Below are 21,462 nucleotides of genomic sequence, written 5' to 3'. Positions count from 1 at the left end.
TCTCTCTTTCTTTCTTTCTTTTTATGCACATTGGACAAAAATGTGACACACTCTCAGCTTTAAGCTTCAAATTCTGGGTACAGTTCTGGGCACCACAGTTCAAGAAGGACACTGACAAACTGGAACGTGTCCAGAGGAGGGCAACCAAAATGGTCAAAGGCCTGGAAACGATGCCTTATGAGGAACGGCTAAGGGAGCTGGGCATGTTTAGCCTGGAGAAGAGGAGGTTAAGGGGTGATATGATAGCCATGTTCAAATATATAAAAGGATGTCACATAGAGGAGGGAGAAAGGTTGTTTTCTGCTGCTCCAGAGAAGCGGACACGGAGCAATGGTTCCAAACTACAAGAAAGAAGATTCCACCTAAACATTAGGAAGAACTTCCTGACAGTAAGAGCTGTTTGACAGTGGAATTTGCTGCCAAGGAGTGTGGTGGAGTCTCCTTCTTTGGAGGTCTTTAAGCAGAGGCTTGACAACCATATGTCAGGAGTGCTCTGATGGTGTTTCCTGCTTGGCAGGGGGTTGGACTCGATGGCCCTTGTGGTCTCTTCCAACTCTATGATTCTATGATTCTATGATTAAATTTAAGAAAATAAGAAAAGTTATCTGGTAAAAGGCTTACTTTTTTGTAACTGATATAGAGATTATAATATTAAAGAGCATAAAATGTCAATAAATATTCATTAAAATATATTGGCTCTGATGGTACAAGGATGAGATTATGGATGTGTCGTCTCAGATCAGCTGATTATATTAACAAACCTCTCACATATGTGTGTGTGCATGCACCTTATTTTGTGTTCATGTATTGACATTTTTAAATATTTTTTATTATAGCTACGGTCCTCAAAAGATGGAAGTGGCCTAGGCCTCTCTGGACCTCATAAAGTGCACCTTCCCTTGTTTGTGGTTATTCTTGAATCACTGAAGTGGAAATTCACTTAGAGGACTTGGATAACTTTTGCATCCCCAATGATAAAGATAAACATGTAATGCTAGCTTTCACTCTCTGCCTCTGGCCTTAGGGGTTCCTGAATATCAACTGTTCTCCTGTTACCATGACTAGACTCAAGTCTCCAGCTTTACAGTGTCTGCCCTTCCAATGTACAATATGTGAGAAAGCCACAGGATTTTCTGTTGCTCACTAAAAAATCTATATTACATCTACAATTATATTATTGTCCAGGAAGGAGGGGAAGGGGAAGACAGGCTGAATTCAAAGTACCCATCAACAGAATGATTTGAAAACATTTGGGGACTGTACTAAACATTTACTAAACATTTTAGCACATCTAGGGGGTATATATAAAGGGCATTGTAACAAATAGTGTTGAATGCCCTCCACATCTCCCGACTCAGATACAGAGACTTTGGTACACAGGGGTGCTATTGAATCTTCCCATTAGATATGGGGAGGGCATACACGGAATAGGCAAAGCTGTGAATGCTTTTCTAAGTGGTGTCAGTGTGAGATTAATAAAGTGCTGCTTCAGCCCAAAAGATGTTTCATATATTGGATACCAGGATGAGTATGCCATCTGGGAAAGTGAATGAAGGTTCCTCCATTTAGAGTCCAAATAAATTTTTTCTTTGATGAGTTGTTTAACACTGTTAAAGGCTCCAAAATTAATTGATTCATTCAATGCCAGAATTTGATTCTTTCTCTTTCTTTTTTTCTTTCTTTCTTTCATAACACTTAAAGTGGTAACTCGGGTTAAGAACTTAATTCGTTCTGGAGGTCTGTTCTTAACCTGAAGCACCACTTTAGCTAATGGGGCCTTCCGGTGCTGCCACACCGCCACCATGCAATTTCTGAAGCAAAGTTCTTAACCCAAGGTACTATTTCTGGGTTAGCGGAGTCTGTAACCTGAAGCACCTGTAACCCGAGGTACCACTGTATACTAAAATTATAATCTGCCTGTGTTAGCAGAGTCAATATATAATATGTCTTTAAAAATGAAAAGAAAACAATGGATTCATACCAATAGGCAAGAAAATGCACCTTTGAAAAATGCAAATGCTGATTTGGGATTGAAACCTTTCCCATTTAAGTTAAGGCCAATGATAAATTTACAAGTACCTCTTTCACATTGAAAGGTAAAGACATAGGTTAATGAATCATTAAATTATCAATCATGCTGTTATACCCAGCAGGCTGAGGTCCAGGTGAAGGCCCCGACCTTCTGAACAAGAAATGAGGTCTTCACTCTCACTTTTTATACTGCATCGTCCATGCTTGTGTAGAAAGAGAATATAAGAAGCAATTTAAAATAATGTTCATTACCATTTGTGTGGTACCAAGTGGCATGTTTCTTTCTCCGGGTAGTTTCTTTTTCTCTCTCTTTCTCTCTCTCTCTCTCTCACACACACACAGTATTTCAGCCATTTTTCTGAATGGGCACCCCACCCTCCCCACGGCAGCCATTTTATGACAGCTTCCAAGGCACTCTCTCAAGATTCCAAATGTGCTCATTACCTAATCTTCCAGATTGGGACACTTAGTGTTCATCTCAATGCTAAATTCTCTCCCTTGGAAGGAGGAGAGAGAGAGAGAAAGTGGAAGGTTAGCCAGAGAACAGCTCTGACCCAATGAAAACCAGCTCTGCTCTCATGTTTCTTCCCTTTCATTGAATCACAGAATTGTATAGAGTTGGAAGGAGCCCTTAGGGTAATCTAGTTCAATCCCTCGCAGTGCAGGAATCTCAACTAAAGCATACATTTATATTCTTTTATAATACTGATGGTGATGATGATAATGTTACATTAGCTTCCTAATAAACCTCACGTGACGGGGTGAGCTCCTGTTGCTCGGTCCCAGCTCCTGCCAACCTAGCAGTTCGAAAGCGCGCCAAAAAAAAGTGCAAGTAGATAAATAGGTACCGCTCCAGCGGGAAGGTAAACGACGTTTCCATGCACTGCTCTGGTTTTGGTACTCTGTTGAGCCAGAAGTGGCTTAGTCATGTGGTGCTGGCCACATGACCCGGAAAAACTGTCTATGGACAAACGCCAGCTCCCTCGGCCTGTAAAGCGAGATGAATGCCGCAACCCCAGAGTCATCCGGGACTGGACTTAACTGTCAGGGGTCCTTTACCTTTACCTTTTTAAACCTCACACACAAATGTGTGGTGATTTGTGGGTGTGCATTTTTCTGGTTGCAAATTTTTGTGCTCATCCAAAAGTATGAGCATAAGCCAAAATAGCTGAAGACCTCTGGTTTAGGATTTGAATGGCATGCTAAACAGTGGCTAATTTAAAATGGAAGTGGAAGCTTCCAATCTCCTTGTGGCCACATCAGAGGAAGAATGGGAAGGGGATAAGCATACAAATCGGGGGCTTACTGTGGTTCATGCTCAATATGAATGCAGCCATAGAGCTGAAAACATCTTCAACATGCAGAAAGTGTGTTTGATTGTTAGAAGTGCTATCCTCTAGGCCTTATTCTTCATTTTCAACTTGGGTCAATATAAAGCATGTATATGATACTTCAATATTATGTGTTGCCATTGTAAAAAAAAGGTAGCTGTGAAAGGAAGCCCCATGGAAATACTTTTGAATACCAAAAAAAAAAAAAAAAATCTCATTTAAAAGGTTCTACAATACTTCTTGCAGACACTTTGTAGTGCAATGTGATTTAACCATGAGTGCAATTATTTTATAAACATCTGAAATATCAGGGGAAAGTTGAAAATCACTGCAGAAAAAAGAGCACAGTAAAAACTTTATTATATACTACACCTTGCTTAGCTTGCTAATAAAACTCATAAAAATCATCCACAAAGGCTGTGGCTACATAAATCCACCTTATTCAACTTTATAACCCTGACAGATTTTCTTTTCTTTCTTTTTTAATAAACATAAAGATAATATGCAGTAGATAGTAAAAGTTAGATTAATTAAAAAAGCCATTGTAAAACTGCAGTAACTTCATAGACAATGACAACTGTGCTCATCCAACTGTTCATACAAAGCTTGAGTAATAATGCCAACAGTAAAATGAAAACTGAAACTGCTCCTGACACAGTCCCAGTTTTAAAGGTCTGTTAAAGCAAGTGAAACTTTCTTCAGCTGCTGCTTATTCTGCAGAGATGAAATGAGAAGCAAAATGTGCTACAGCTACAGCTGTTTCTTTTCTGCTTGACATAATCTCCCAATCTGAAGCCACATGAACAATGCCAGGAAACATCTCACAAGACATCATACTCTAAAAAGTATGTCAAATAAATTCTGATGACCTTTCCAAATGGTGATTTTCTATTATTATAGCAGTTTGAATATTTTTTATGACACAACAGACGCAGGAAATCGAGGAATAAGATCAGATGTGACAATGTTTTGTAAGAAATCTTATATGCATAAGGCTAATTTACAATACTCTTTAGATTATTAGAATCATTATTGTTTATTGGTATGTCATTACATGCCTAGTTACCTATGCATAAGTCACATTTGAATCAATGAGATTAGTCTTAAAGATGAAAGGATTGCACCCCCTTTCCTACGTCTGAAATAAGCAGGAGCCCCCATGCACAGATGAAGCTTCAAAAGGTGCCTTCCTATTCACTATGGTGTCAAGAACACCATCGGTTGGGAAGCCCATTCCTGCAGAGCTCTGAATTAGTAGCTTAATACTAGGTGTCTCTTGGCTCAGTAAGTAAAAGTAAACGCCAAAGCAGCTGGCAATTTTTGTTGCCCATGTGCTGGTAACCTCCATTACTGCAATGTGCTCTATATGAGGCTGCTCTTGAGCTTCACTTGGAAGCAGTGGCGGAGATTCTTGCTCCAGCACTGGGGGCAGAAAGCAGGCGGGAGTGTGGCTGGTGTGCATCCCGGGGGCGTGGCACCCGTCCCAGGGGTGTGGTGCGTGTCCCAGGGGCATGGCGCACGTCCTGGGGGCATAGTGCGCTGCCCGGAGCATGGTGAGCGTCCTGGGGGCGTGGCACGCTGGCTGCGGGGGCATGGCGCCCAGTGGGGGGGCAGACACAATGGCAGCCCACCGGGATCGTGGTGCCAGGGGTGATGCGCCCCCCCTGCCCCCCTCTTTCTCTGCTTGGAAGCTGCAGCTACTGCGGAATGTAGGAGATGGACTGCTTGTTGGGACAGAACATCCCCATCACAGAATGTTGCTGTTGTAAGAATTGCACTGACTGCCAAGTAGCTAACAGGCTATGTTCAAGGAGATGGTACAGATGTCCAGAAGTCCTATGCAGCTTGGGACCAGAATACCTGAAAGATTGCTGCATCCCAATCAATCACTGCACTCTACAGGAGAGGACGTCCTGCAGATACTATCTTATCCGGAGAGCCATTCCACCTGTTGTAACAATCAGGACTTTACCCCTTTGAGCTCAATTTCATTGCATTTCAGGCCCTTTTACTGTCTTTTTGACACCTGTTGAAGACTTTCCTATTTCAGCAAAACTTCTAAGTGGACATTTATTTACCCCGGTTGCTATCAGTAGTAGATTTGAAATTATTTTTATATATGTAATTGTTTTATGTAGGCGATATTCAACTATATTTTACTCCTAATAGACCCAAAAGACCTTACTTCGCTGTGTTTATTAATTTCAGTGGGTCTGCTCTGAATAAAACTAAGTTGAAAACTACCAGTGTGTTTTCTTGTATTGTGAAATTGCTTTCAGATGCCTCATTATTATATAGATATATAATAATTATCTAGAATTGTAGGCCTGCTACATGTTGAACGCTTGAAGTGGTAGTGGAGTAGATTTTTTACAATGCCAGATTTTATTATGACTGATATGGTTCCATCTATATGAAGGTACTACACTTTAATAGACCTATTGGCACCCACTGTTTTCCTATCAATCCATACAAATGCCATATGCTGCATTTGGTGGAGTCTTAAGGTCAGATCCAACAAAGATGCTGTGCTAGTGAAAACCAGTGAAATGAGTCCCACTAGCTCAACAGGATTCCCCACCCCACCCCTTTGCCTGTGTGTTCCTACTCCCTCACCAAATCTGCTTTGGGGGGTCAGGGTATACCTCCAGAACAGCACACAGGGGGAGAAAAGGAGATAGGTGACAGAATAATTCACTTATTATCACTACTTTGAATTCCACCCTTGATTGTCTTTAAATCTTTTCCTCCTCCTACTCAAATTGGGAGGAACATTTTTTAAGAAAGAAAAAACAGTCAAAGCCTTCCATGCAACTATAGAAGGCTTCCAAAGGATTGAGAGGTTTGGGTTTTCTTTTACATAAAGTTGTCCAGAAGGGGAAGAATATTTTCCCCTCAACTATATTTCATAGGTGAGACTATTTATAAAAGGGCAGTCAAAAAAATCAATCTGTAGCAGCTAACATTTTTTCCTATATTAGTACAGCCAGCATGCTATGGGTGCAGACTGCATGAAAACAAGCAGAGGGACAGAACAGCAGGCCTCCCTTGATCAGTCCCCCCCACAGCATGCTGATCACATCCCTGAGGAAGAAGAGAAAGCCTCTTAAGAGAGCAAGCAATCTGGGTGTGCACTCTGGGCCATGCAGCACTGATGTCTGATTCTCGCAGCAGAAAACAGCATGCGTAATTGGCCAACTGTAAAGGTTTAGTGAACCAAGGTTGATGAGTCCACAAATGAGTGACAAGTATTCTGCTGGAAATCTTGTGTGACATACCTGGACTGACTGAATATACGGGGTATCATCAGCTGAAGCAGATGTATCCAGAACGGTGTCTGGCAGATAACAAAGGCTGGCATGCAGTCAAGTAAATGCCGTTCTGCCCAAATGGCAAGGTAAGAGGGACAATGGCATCTACACAATTGCAGGAAAGGCATACATGGCAAGAAAAAAAAGGCCAAGATTGTTCCATTGAATTGATGTTACTGAATGGAAACGTGACATAATTTGTCGACATTAATAAACAGCTGAAGTGAGCACAGTTAAGGTGACATATGAAACCCTTCAGGGGGGCTTGTCTTGGTACTGCGTGCAAAGAGGCAGTCATATATAAATGAAAAGGCAAAAATGCCTAGCTATGGCCATTACATGGCCACCACTAGCATACATCTGGCAAACATGTGAGGTGCTGGGGTGAATCTAAATCACAGTATCCAGTATCAGAAGCAGGCAGCACCAGCTGCAAAGCTCAGAAACGTTCTGTACTGAGGCTGAACAGAAACATGGGAATAAGCATCATTTAGCTTCACAAACATGGCAAAGAACGCATATATGACACAACTGAAATGTATATACGAAGAGGAGGATGTTGGTCAAATAAATTATCCTGAACACTTTGGTTCTTGGATAGTAATTGCCACCTCCAAGGTGTAAAATTGAGCAGATGTTGCCATCCTTCTTCAGCATTACAAACAGAAGTACTACCTGAAATGCCATGAGGAGGCAAGGCTAAAATTTCAGCTGCTGGAACCTAGACCTGGTTAGCTGCCTAGGAGGTCACGCAGGTGGCACATAAGTCCCTATCCTCCTCCTTTGTCAGTAATTTTGTTGTAATGCAAATTCAATCACTCCATGACTTGTTTCCCTGTCAGTATTAGGCAGGCACCTTTGCTGTGTTACTTAGACTGCCTAAACATGTTCTATTTGACCAATCTTATTCAGACTTGTAATTCTGGCATGTACTTTAACGTGTGTGTGTGTGTGTACACCCACCCACCATGGATTTTACAGTGGTACCTCAGGTTACACACGCTTCAGGTTACATACGCTTCAGGTTACATACTCCGCTAACCCAGAAATAGTGCTTCAGGTTAAGAACTTTGCTTCAGGTTGAGAACAGAAATCGTGCTCCGGCAGCGCAGCAGCAGCAGGAAGCCCCATTAGCTAAAGTGGTGTTTCAGGTTAAGAACAGTTTCAGGTTAAGTACAGACCTCCGGAACGAATTAAGTACTTAACCCGAGGTACCACTGTACTTATATTTTATAGCCCACTTGTTTTTAACATCTGATTTTATTGGTATTTTTAATGTTTATTTTACACTGTGATTAAGCAGTATGTAACTTACAAAGCAATGACAAACCTAGACAGCATCTTAAAAAGCAGAGACATCACCTTGCCAACAAAGGCCTGTATAGTCAAAGCTATAGTTTTCCCAGTAGTGATGTATGGAAGTGAGAGCTGGACCATAAAGAAGGCTGATCGCCGAAGAATTGATCCTTTTGAATTATGGTGCGGGAGGAGACTCTTGAGAGTCCCATGGACTGCAAGAAGATCAAACCTCTCCATTCTGAAGGAAATCAGCCCTGAGTGCTCACTGGAAGGACAGATCGTGAAGCTGAGGCTCCAATACTTTGGCCACATGAGAAGAGAAGACTTCCTGGAAAAGACCCTGATGTTGGGAAAGATGGAGGGCACAAGGAGAAGGGGACGACAGAGGACGAGATGGTTGGACAGTGTTCTCGAAGCTACAAACATGAGTCTGACCAAACTGCGGGAGGCAGAAGACAGGAGTGCCTGGTGTGCTCTGGTCCATGGGGTCACGAAGAGTCGGACATGACTAAACGACTAAACAACAACAAACTTACGTTAAATAAATGAAATACCATTCTGAGACTGTAGTTCCTCATGCCACATCATACACCACTTGGGAGTACCTTAACTCTCCCAAGAGACTTTTTGGAGTATATGAGGAACTATACCGAGTGTGTGTGTAAAGAATTGGTAGCATTCCTTATGCATGAGTAGAGATGCTCCTGTTGACATTGATGGGGTTTAGGTTCCAACTTATATTTATTTTAAAAACTAAATATATTTCATAAGAAAATGTAAGCAAGCACTAGATTGTTTAGTGTGTGTTCATCACGCACACACAGTTATTTTTCCAGTGGGCTCACACACTATGTACTAAAATGAAATTTTAACTGAACCACTTCTTAAAGTCTTTTCAAAATCTTCCTATTTATTCTTGCAACAGAAATATAAATGAGTCTTTAAAGGGGTTCTTGAGACAGATGAAACTTAATAATACTAAGCGTGAGTTTCTATGTTCATCCTAATGATCTCAATAAAATTATAAGAAGTGTTTATTAGTACCAAAATAAACTGGTAAACACATTTCTAAACAATTAATGATTTGCTGGCAATTGTATCAGAGATATCTCCCAGGCTACTAGTTTTTGTATAAGAGTGGCCTGATAAGACACAAATATCAACAAAATACAGCTAATATATAAGAATGTGGACCTGCCATTTCTCATAGAGCTGTTCTGAAGTAGGAACAGACAAGCAATAATGTCCTCACATAGCCAGCAGTCTGAATCCCAACCATTATTGGTGGTGGGTGAAGGAATTACCCTAGTAACAATTCAGTGAGACAATTAACAGCAGTTGGTTTAGAAAATGCAATTGTCTATTGCATGATTAAGAGCTGAGGCTGATTGGCTCCCAGAAATATTTTTAGAAAGAAAGGAAACCACACAGTCCATGGGACCCTGCGTCAATAATGATCCCCATCCTGTTTGTCATTCTGAGTTCTTGTTTATGTCCAAACACATCTGCAGTAATGACTGGTTTCATTTTAAACTTCCTTTCCCAGTTGAACACTAAGCTGCATGCCTGGCCCCATACCAGAGTCTCAAAGGTATTCTTGGGACAACTACATTTCAATATCCTTCAAAAACCTGCAAAGCCGCTAGCTGAGGTGTGCCACTAGAGGTATAAGGACACTATTTCCTTGAGCCTCTGTCTGGGGTGCCAAACAAAAAATGCTGGGCAATTCTAAAACTCATTTCTTGCAGAAATACAAGGATCCTGTAAGGGGTGAAAATTAGCTGAGTGGGGAGGGTGATGGAAAACTCCTGTAGGAAAACCAGATTTTAAAAAACAGCTGCTGTACCTAAGTTTATTTCATAAATAAGAGTGAGAGGTGCTGCCCATTTTCTAGGATCCAGTAATCAATTTGCTTGCTGTAGCAGAGATTTGCTGCAGTGGGAAGGGACCAAAGCTGAAAGGAGCCAAGAGCTAATTTAAGTGGAGAGATAATATCCACACCATACATTTAAGCTCGTGGCTTCCGTTAAATAACCCTCTGAATTGTAGTTTACCCTCAGAGAGCTACAATTCCCAGTACCTCTAACAAACTACAGTTCCCAGGATTCTTTTGGAGAAACTATGTCCTTTAAATGTATGGTGCAGATGTGACTAGGGCCGGGGGAAGATGGATGGATGAATTTGGGAATGAACAGGCTAAGCCCAGAACATTGTTTCTAATTTTCCAATAATTCTACAGTATTCATTAATTGTTTCTTTTCAGGTGAGATCCTTTTGAATTTAAATTTCAGTTTAATACTGAACCACCTTGACCTCCAACCATCACACATACACAAACAAACACAAACACACACACCCAAGACAAATCCAGAAACCCTGTTGAAATGTGCCTGCACTTGCACTTCTTTCAGAGTTTTTTAATACCTTCCCAAAAAGTTTTCAACTATAATCTCACAAAGAGTTGGTATACTCATTTTGTTTTACTGTGGATCCATTTCCTGGTGCAGAAAAAGCTGAAGAAGAATAAAATCAGTTTATTACCACCTGGCCTCTATACAACAAAATGTAATACCATATGCTTTTGTGGCTATCCTAAGTGCAAATTGTTATTCAAGAGCTGTAACTCACTCTAAAATCTCTAGACAGGGGGATAAATTATTTATGGGGGCTACAGCAGATGGCATGGTGAGTTAAAAATGAATTGTACTCTAAAAAGTGCCACAAACTTACACAAAAGATTTGTTATTCTGGTGCACTCACAATAATCTCTTCTAAACTTGCAGTCTTGACAGAATAGAGGTTCTTTCTGATAACTGAAAGAAGTGTCTGAAAGATACCCTATTTTTCCTTGATTAGCTCTCAGTTAAGATTCAGAGTGTGTGCAGTGGGGCAGGGGAAAAGGAAGAGAGGGGATAACGACATGGAAAGAAAGTTGTTTCCAATTCCCCTAAAGGAATCTGCTGGAAATGACATTTTCTCTGAGGGCTCGTCCACATGTACCTTTTGCCCCATGCTTTCTAGGCGTAGGCCCGTGTTCTAAAGCTCCATTTCTGACCGCTTTCCCCCCTTTTTTTGCCCCGCAACTTTCCACAGGAAAAGCCGTTCTTTAACGCTAAATCAGAATAAACGACAATTTGGGTTTTTCGCAGATTGCTGTTTGCACTAATTCAGCAATAAAGAGCAGGTTTTTGCAGGGAAAGCTCTGGGGCAAAAGAATAAGTGCTTGGATATAGAGCTTTAAAGTGCAGACCTGAGCCTAGAAACACGGCACAAAAGGAAGCATGGATAAGCTCTCACTAAACCAACAGCTGAAATTTGGCACTGAGAATCTTCAGACTTATTGTACTGCAAGACTTCAGCATTCTCTGGAGAATTACAGATTCTATGGTTCCAAATTTGTCTGGTTGGGGCACCTGCCCACTGATGTCAAGGGCTGCTCAGTCAATGGCATAGCTGAAAACTGACCATGGCCATTGACTCAGTAGCTCCTAAATGTCCTGCACAAAATAATGCAGCTATTCTCAGCATGAATGTGGAAGGAAAGGCTTCAATTCAAATAAAGAGCCATTAATATGTGGGGAAATGCAACAAAGTGATTACCGGTAGTATTGAAATAGCCATGGCAGTTGAACCCCATGCAACGACATGGGGAAGACAATATTAATACATTCTCAGTTTCACTTAAGAGGTCTAAATTTAATCAGGGTAAGTTTCTAAAATAAATCACACATTGGAGTGAGCACCAGGAGTGCCAACTTGAATAAAATATTTGGAGGCCCAGGTAAGCCCTGCTCCACATAATGGATCACATGACGCAGCGCGCACGCATACACACACACACACACACACACACACAGACCATTTGAATGATGATGCTGATCAGCTGGGGGGGCAACTCCCTCAAATCTTTTATTGGGAGGGGTTGAAGTGACCTCGGCCCCAAAGAGTTGGCATTTATGGAGAGCACAAAGAAGATAACGAACAAATCAAAACACAGGTGCATAGTACATAGTGAAGTGGGCTGCAGCCCACAAAAATTCATACCAAAACAAATCTCTTAGCTTTTAATGTACCACAAAACTCTTCATTGCTTTTATATTTATTAATATTTTATAAAATATTTTATAAAATAAAATATTTTATATTTATTAATATTTTATATTTATTAATTGCCTCATGTGATTAGTCACTTGGGTATGTACAATACAGTAGAAAACACACAGCAGACTAAGAGATATACTCCCTCCTCTCTGAATTTGCCACAATAGATTCTGGGCTTTATTCAGCTTTTGGTGGTGCGGGGTAAGGAATTTCTCTATATTTATGAAAGAATGATTAAAAGCTATGCGGACAAGGGAGACTAAATAGAATTCTGTGTCTTCCACTTTTTCATAGACCACTCTCAATATGAAGTTTCACTGTAAAAGTACTTTGGAGTACTTTCTAATAATTCTCAACATGGAGATAGTTTTCAAAAAATTGAGGGACCTCTTTTTTGCTGTTTCCAAATACCTCAGCACTGTACCACATGGAAATCCTTTTCAAAATGTGAGATGATAAAGCTTGGAAATCTTGTTGCTGTTTAAAAGCATCCTATTACTGATTCTGCTAGTGAGTGAACAACAAAAGACAAGCTGAGCCATCCCCTTGGGCTAAATGCATGCAAGGAGACACCTTTAAGTACCAGAAGCATCCAGATCTGCTGCTGCTGTTTGTGTAATTGCTAAACTGATAAAATAATAAATGAACTCATTCAATGTTAAGAACTGAAGACCTTATACAGAAAGTGTGGAGGTTTAGTCCTGTTTGAAGGATGACAGGTATGCATAAAAAATTCTTATGCAAACAAGTAAGCACTCATACTACGTGAATGTTTTTAAAAGTATCAGAATATGGGGATTTCCCCTCACTATTTGTTTATTGTTCTCTTTACTTGTTAACCTAGGGAAACCTGGGGAAATTGCTTGCAACAGATTCAAATCACAGGAGACAGTCTCAATTTGTCCTCTATTACTTCATGGCTACAATTTGTTTACAGGTGCTGCAGAAATGCTTTATGGGTCTACAAAGATGTTTTCTTTTGCAGACTTTGAAGGGGAAAGCATACTAACAAAAGCTGAAGCTTTCATCCACAAGAAATAATAAATGTGACAGGATAGTCTCCTTACAAAGTGCTGGTGTGACCAATTGTGGCTCATAGTAGGTTCAAGACAATGCCTTAAAATAGAATTTAGAAAGGAAGGAAGAAACTGTCAGCATGTGAATGTGCTAAGAGACTTGCCGTTTTAAAGCATTACAAACATGGAAAGCCTATAATCAGAGACACCCGCGGGATGAGTGTACACGCTGGAGTCAATAATGCCTCTACAATGTCATTTTCAAACCTGAAGAGAAAAGGGAGATACAAAAATGTGATAGAATCATAGAACTGTAGAGCTGGAAGGGACCAAATGGATCATCTATTCTAACCCCTCCAAATGCAGAAATCTTTCGTGGGGCCTGAACTCACAAACTGAGATTAAGAGTCTCATGCTCTACCAACTGAACCATCCCTCATCATGTAATGTCCAACACAGAAGGGGAAAGAATAGCAAATCTGCAACACGGAACACACTGCCTGTTCAGCCTCAAGCTGACTAAAAAAGAAATCAACAGGATATATTCATACTTCTGCTTGTCCCATGACTAGAAATCATGGGTCTGAGCAGTTTTTCATTTGACCTGCTGTTTTTAGGCATGGGTCTCCCTTGCCTCATTCCTTTCCCAGGGAAAACTCATCCTACAGTGCTAAATCAGAGCAAACATCAATCCAGAGAAAATCAGAATTGCCGTTTGCTCCATTTCATTTCTTTTAATTTGTATATCGCCTTTCTATATTACTATACACAAGGTGGTCTACAAGCTGAAGAAACAACTACATAGAGAGCAAAGATCAGACACTTAATAACAATCTTATCCAATACAAAAAGTCATAATAAAAACATAACTTTGAAATAAATAATTTATATCAAATAAAACAATATTCAATAAATAATAGTAGTAGTAGTAGTAAACAGTAACATTAAATATCAGCAAATAATAATTAAACAGTTTACACTTAACAATGACAATACAGAATTACTGAAATATAATCAATAAAAGTAACGGCAAGTCAGTGCATAAAATACCACAAAAACTTACAAAATGACAAATACCACAAAACCACGCCACATGATTTAGGTGCTTTATATATTTTTATCTTATGCTGGTCTCTTGTAGTTGAGAGAATGAGTATGTGTACTCCTTACTTCTACAGTTGCCCTATTGCCTATTTAGCATGCTCTACTTCTGTATGTAGGGACGCAGGTGGCGCTGTGGCTTAAACCACAGAGCCTAGGACTTGCCGATCAGAAGGTTGGTGGTTCGAATCCCCACGACGGGGTGAGCTCCCGTTGCTCTGTCCCTGCTCCTGCCAACCTAGCAGTTTGAAAGCACGTCAAAGTGCAAGTAGGTAAATAGGTACTGCTCCGGTGGGAAGGTAAACGGCGTTTCTGCGCACTGCTCTGGTTCGCCAGAAGCGGCTTAGTCATGCTGGCCACATGAGCTGTACGCTGGCTCCCTCAGCCAGTAAAGCGAGATGAGCACCGCAACCCCAGAGTCGGTCACGACTGGACCTAATGGTCACGGGTCCCTTTACCTTTACCTTACTTCTGTATGTAGGTACTCTTACCTTATGTTGGCCTGTGTGTGTGTGCGTGTGTGTGTGTTGAGAAACAAGGGTACACACTTATAAAAATATATATATTTTAACATCTCTGTACTCCTCTGAGCACTAAAGAGTGATTTTCCCTGGGGCAGCAGGGAAGTGGGCAGAGGAGTATGAATAAGCCCTTAGTCAGAAAAGCAAACATTTACATCAAGCCAGTCCACTCTGGACAGCATCAGGGCATTCCCAGACAGCATACGCACCGGGTTCTGCCCAACTTTGGGGAGCCTGGCACATGTGTGTGATGTCATGTGCCGGGAGGACGCCCGGCAGGGTCCGCTGTGGCTGCATTTCGGCCTGACATGGCCTGTCACAGGCTGTGCAATATTGAGGGGGCCAAGCCCCCTGCTTCAAAATTTGGGGGGCCTTGCCCCCCCATGGCGTCCTGCCAGAAAGTGAAGACCTGTTTTGTGTTACACTGGCTCTGCTGCTTGAAAAAGCACTTCAGAGAAAGTAGAAGCAGGGAATCAAGCTAACAGCTCCTACAAGTTCAAACTGAAGTTTAAGGAGGTATTGATCTGCAGTAGCACCCTTTTGAGCCTTTTAGGGACTTGGGTACAGGCTTTTGCTGAACCCAGGACCCTTTCTCAGGAATCAGATTAACACTTAGTCCCAATGTAGGGGGAAGACAAGGGCTGCAGCATGAACTACCTCACCTTGCTCAGCACATTTCCATGCTGTAATTCAGAAACAAAGGAGCATCTAGGAATAAGACTGCAGGAACTGTTATGTACTGAAGTTCTCACCCTGGGCCAGCAGGGGGATACTACAGATAGTTTTCACTCAGGTCCGCATATGCAAATAAGGAATTGGAAGTGATGTTCAGTGATTGGATATGTACAGGGAGTTGTTACTGTTGCTTTGTAGTTGAGCTGCATATAAGCAGGTTGGCTGAACCCTTCAGCCCTGTTCTGTTCTGGCCTGTGAATAAACAAGAGCTGTTTGAAGAATCGCTGTGTCGTCTGATATGTTCACCCACAACTTAACAGGAACAACAGTTGGGACTCAGTAATTTGAATTCAGCATTCCAAAGCGAGGTTTTTGGCGATGATAACTCTTAACCTTTTTTGTGAGAACACTAAAAATGAAAGGATGGCTGCTGAAGTACCAGACAAAGAATTATTGTGAATAAAATATAGAAACATTTACTAGTCATTTATCTACAATCCTTTAAAACACTCACTAATTATTTCAGGAATACATTTAAATTCTCTTAGTACTTGATGTTGAGTATAGTATTCTTTTTGAAATTCTATTCTAAATAAACACGAAGGAGCATTTGGCAATGTATACAAGAATTAGTAACATTTCAAAACTGAATGAAGTGGTAGAAGCAGATATCATTTCAAGGCAGCAATCCTACACAAATATACATGGGAACTCAACTGCGTTTACTTCTTAGTAGATATGTATAGGATTGCACTATGAGCCAGCAAACGCAGCATGTTCTGCTAAAATAAAATTAAGCACTTGCATTGTTATGGACCAAACTGCAATACCCTTACACACTGGCTTTTGCAGTAGAAGGATAAGGATTTAGTAATGAAAGCTGCTAGTTAACAAAGGAACCACATCCATAGCTAATCCCCCTAAAATCTGTGAGGTCACCTCTTAGACCTGTAGAGAAACACTGTATTCTGCTCTGGTCAGACCTCACCTGGAGTACTGTGTCCAGTTCTGGGCACCACAGTTCAAGAAGGACACTGACAAACTGGAACGTGTCCAGAGGAGGGCAACCAAAATGGTCAAAGGCCTGGAAACGATGCCTTATGAGGAACGGCTAAGGGAGCTGGGCATGTTTAGCCTGGAGAAGAGGAGGTTAAGGGGTGATATGATAGCCATGTTCAAATATATAAAAGGATGTCATATAGAGGAGGGAGAAAGGTTGTTTTCTGCTGCTCCAGAGAAGCGGACACGGAGCAATGGATCCAAACTACAAGAAAGAAGATTCCACCTAAACATTAGGAAGAACTTCCTGACAGTAAGAGCTGTTTGACAGTGGAATTTGCTGCCAAGGAGTGTGGTGGAGTCTCCTTCTTTGGAGGTCTTTAAGCAGAGGCTTGACAACCATATGTCAGGAGTGCTCTGATGGTGTTTCCTGCTTGGCAGGGGGTTGGACTCGATGGCCCTTGTGGTCTCTTCCAACTCTATGATTCTATGATTCTATGATTCTAACAAGTACGGTATGTTGTTAAACTGCGGTCAGAACACAGCCCACTGGAGAACTAGAACCTGTTGTGAATCAATGGACAAGAAATAAGTATCTACAATCTTGTCAGAAGGAAAACCAACTGAGGAAAGTGACAAATTATTTTTAAGACCAAATATGCATTCCAAGGGTTGACTATGAAGCAAACTAATCCTGCCAATTATTAATTCATAAACCAGTTGGCATGTAGACTTGGCATCTCCTTGCACATATAGTTTCAGCACAATATGAAAACAATTAAGATTTAATTTTATACTCCCAGGAGTCAAACAGTGTTTAAAAAATACAATGTAAATAACACTGGGTATCAGAAAAAGTAATATTACGTAAGTCCAATTTACTTGTGGCATATTAGTGTGATTCAGCATCAGGAAAAACTAAATGCTAATGCTGATTTTATTTCTTTTGGATATATTTACATATGCAGAGCTTTGTTTAAATATTGTGAAAAAGATTTAGGAGGAAAATCCATAATTCAGGATAGAATTATTAATTTCTAAAATAAATACTGCCATAAATGAGCACCTGAGCCCTTTTTAGTTAGGCTTAAGGCTTTGGCAGTCCTACTTGGTATTTGAATCACACTTCAGTGGTGGAAAACCATTCATGAATAACTTATAAAAAGAGGCATTAAAATGGAAATAAATATTAACAATTATCATTGTTAACTACAATATCACATAGAGGTCCAAAAATTGTGGCTAATTTACTAGCTAACTATTAACTGTCTAGCAGCAAGCCACAATTTTAGTGGGCCTTAGTTCTAGTTAATGGCCCTTCAGATTATTTATTTATTTAGCATCAGCTACGCAATGCAAAAGGCACTTCTCCCCCCAAAATGGTATGAGAAATTCTTTTCCCAAGGGACTTGAAAAACTAAAAACAGACGCTGGAAACAATAGAGGAAGAAAATGGAAATAGAGGCAGAAGTAATTATTTCAGTCACACATACTTTGGCTTAGTCACTGGGTACTGGGCCTAGGGCAGTTTCCCCCAACCTGATATTCAACAGATGTTTTCGACTTCAACTCCCACCAGCCTCAGGAAGTATGGCCAATGGTCATACCCTAAACATCTGGAGAGCACTAGGTTGGGAACGGCTGAACTAGGAGGTGTTCCAAAGATGCCAAAGCAAGAGAGAAAGGGTGGACTTGTTTCAAAGAGCAGGAGATATTCAGACAGTTGAAAGTGCTGGAGTTGGAGATTGAGGGGGCCAGCGCTGTGCAACGTGTGTAATGTCAGCATGTTGCGCGACGTGCTGCGGAATTAATGTGAGCATGTTGTGCAGTGTGCATGCACAGCCACTGCAGATTTTGCGGGAGGGGGCCCTTGCCCCCCCCCAGGACACCCTAGATGGCACCTATGGGCAGGGGTGTGTCTGGGTATATGGAATTACACCTTAAAATTGATAGCTAGTTCTATTTAAATGCTTAACAAACATATATTGCTATTTGTACATAGTTCAGCGGGGCTTATTCTCAAGCAACTGAACGTATGATTGTAGTCCAAGTAGCTATTAATAATTTCCCTCTTTTGTTCTCTAACCTTTCCCAAACTCTGGGTAACAAGGACAAGAAATAACATAGTGCAGTGTCTTTGATCTGGCTAGATCCACTCACACAAAGACAGTAATTTGTTGACCTATTTAATGTACTGGTCAGATATTCTGCAAGCATAGTCTGCAATCTGAGCTAAGTAAACATGTGTCTCACAGGAAAGTTAATTCCCTCAGATAAACAACCCTCTTATGGTTCAATTTAATTTTAAAATACCAAAAGGAGGACATCATTCTTCATATATTCAAAGTTCAGCCTGGCATCTTTTCTAAAGATTACATCATAGATCTTAAAGTCAGAAATATCCTGAGATGACATTACAGTGCAAATTGAATAAACGGACATCAAAAGACAAACATATAGGATTAAAGAATTCTGAGCTCAAATGGGCATGGCTCGTCTGGCAACCAAGACAGATGCTTAATGTGAGAGCTCTCCTGATTTTGAGGCCGATGCCACTTAGAATACAAAGCGCTAAGGTAAAACTGATCTGAAGAAGATCTATTTCCCTCAAGTCTGACTTCTGTTCCCCAAAAGCATCAGACAGTGAAGAAGACCCTAGCAGGGCTAAAGGTTCCACTAACACACATGCACACCCCCCACAAACCAGTCAAGATTGTACAACTCTTCATATGTGGCAGAAAGGGGTGTGGCTCGCACACATGACAGGGCTATGCAGTGCAACCCCCTCATGCAGGCCTTTCAAAATATGAAGGGGGTTGAGAAAGTATCCACCTGATGCAACAAGCAAAAACACCTCTTCCTAACACAACTAATATAACCATGAATGTAAGCCAGAGGAAAAAGCCAAAAAGGACAATGTTAAGCACAGAAAAGGAAATTCCTGGGTTGGAGTTGTACTAACAGAACACCGCTTATTCCATACACACAACTTTTGTTGTAACAGAAAGGAAACAGATAATGCTTCAGAAAAACATGGAATGGGAACTTGAACATCTTCCTGGTGGGAGAAACATCAAAGGTGTGCCTTGGCCTGGACAGCTCAGCTGGTTAGAATGTGGATGAGACAGTGTTACGTACTGGGTGAACAGGACTTGAAATCAATAGAATGTACTTTATGTTGGACTGGATTGTGACTATTTCATAAATAGAAATATATTTTTCAAGTTCTCCCTACCCAAATATAATACAGGCAGCAGCCATTTTGTGCACGTTCAATTTGTGCACAACTGCCAACACACACTGTTTTCGGCCCTGGAAGGGGGCTGAATGGGGAGGGAGCTACATGGGGTGGAGGGGGCTCTGTCCGCTCTGCCGATGTGCACGATGACCCAGAAAGCAACCCCCACACATCTGAGGACTTGCCTGTACCTTTACTCCATTATCCTCTGGGTGCCCCCTAGCAACTTTCTCATACAATGGAACCTTGGTTGTTGAACGTAATCTGTTCCGAAAGACCGTTCGACTTCTGAAACGTTCAACAACCAAGGCACAATTGCCGGTTGGCAAAACCCATTTTAAAAATGGAGAAACGTGCCTCAAAAGCTGTTTGACTTCCGAGGTGCGTTCGAAAACGGAAGCATTCACTTCCGGGTTGTTGGTGTTAGAAAGCCAAAATGTTCGATTTCTGAAGCATTCAAGGTTCCACTGTATAGCTGCCCCCTTTAACACTTCTGAACCATCCTCTGTCCACATAAAAAAAAAATTAGAAGAGCCAGTGTTTCTCAGCTGTAAGCCTCAGAATCCAGAACCAGTTTACACCAACAGCACTGGTGCTACACAGGAGTCACCAGTTGGCTTCTGGAATACAAAGAGGGAGAAGCTGTAGGAAGCTACAGAATCTTTCAGCAAACAGCAATATGGTTAATCATGGTGGTGTTTGCTATCACATGAACCCAATACTTTTTGTAACAATACTAAAACACTGAACATGAGGCCAAATTCTACAAAAATAGGCAAAATGAGAATTGGCATACCTTTGGATATCTCTTGCCCATCTGTTTTGTTGGATCTTTGGCTGAGTCATATGGATTAACACCAGTAAATACTTTGTGTTCCTTGGCTTCTCTGAGAGCTTTCTGGGAAGGTCCCTGTAATCCATCTTCTCTTTCACACTTACGGCCGGCTATAAAATAAAAGCAGTTTGGTTTTTACATTTTTTAAAAAAATCATTTTTGGTAGAAATTAAGCATGCATAAATTTGTTCTACTATAAAACAAATTAATCCCTGATTAATTTGCCCAACTTGCTTGTGATTTCAATCCAATCCAACAAGGATTGGCAATCTAAACTGGAATATCAAACGGAACAGATAGGACATTGGCCCTCATCCAGACTAAATAAACTCTTTTGAACATTCCTGGCAACTGATCTGCACACACCCAGAAGATGGCACTACTAGTGTCAATGTGGGCACCATTATGCAGAGCCTGAAGAACCACAGAGCAGAAGAATCCATATTGTTTGAAAATCAACAGTGTTTGGGAGAAGAGGACTGCAGTCACAAAATTAGAATCTTGAGGGGTTTTTTATTTAGCAGAGCTCTAAAAATGCAAAGTATGAAAGTATATCTGCATGTACAACTGCACACCCACAAGTCACAAGTGTCTCATTATATTCTCTCCAGTTAAAAAGCTGGTTGAGAAGTCTATGCTGGATAGCAATTTGAGAATGACAGAAAAAGCTCTGACTAAAAAGGGCACCAAATGGACTACCTGCATTGGGGCTACTACCTTTAACATGAAAGACGATGTAACATTCACATTTACAATAGCAAAGGGAACTAATATGGACCAGATCCTTCTGTGTCCTTCATCACTGATTCCATGGGCAGTTCACAACAGTACAAATACATTACTAAGACAAATGCTACAATACAAAACACTTCAAAATCTTCATACCATGCATACTTTTATTTATTTATTTTATTTTTAAATTTTTATTAAATTTTCTTGAATACAAAAAAAGAACTTTTATTTATTTATTACTTGAAGTGGTACTACATAGATAATACAACGTA

The 21,462-nt window shown here is 40.8% G+C and overlaps 1 protein-coding gene across 3 annotated transcripts in view; it reads right to left on the bottom strand.

Annotated features, from left to right (window-relative positions):
• SPAG16 (sperm associated antigen 16) overlaps positions 1-21,462 on the bottom strand; it is a 388,339-nt gene that overhangs the window by 327,804 nt on the left and 39,073 nt on the right. For all 3 annotated transcript variants that reach the window (XR_014551824.1, XM_083629671.1, XM_083629672.1), the window contains exon 9: positions 20,420-20,568. Coding sequence is in view for 2 of the 3 variants with exons in the window: in XM_083629671.1 (XP_083485797.1) it covers positions 20,420-20,568 (149 nt within the window). In the remaining variant the exon portion in view is untranslated. The remainder of the gene's footprint in view (positions 1-20,419; positions 20,569-21,462) is intronic.

This window comes from Podarcis filfolensis (genome assembly GCF_964270895.1).
Source record: "Podarcis filfolensis genome assembly, chromosome: 1".
NCBI lineage: Eukaryota > Metazoa > Chordata > Lepidosauria > Squamata > Lacertidae > Podarcis > Podarcis filfolensis.
The sequence above is the reverse complement of the archived record's forward strand: the minus strand, read 5'-3'. Positions and strand labels throughout refer to the sequence as shown.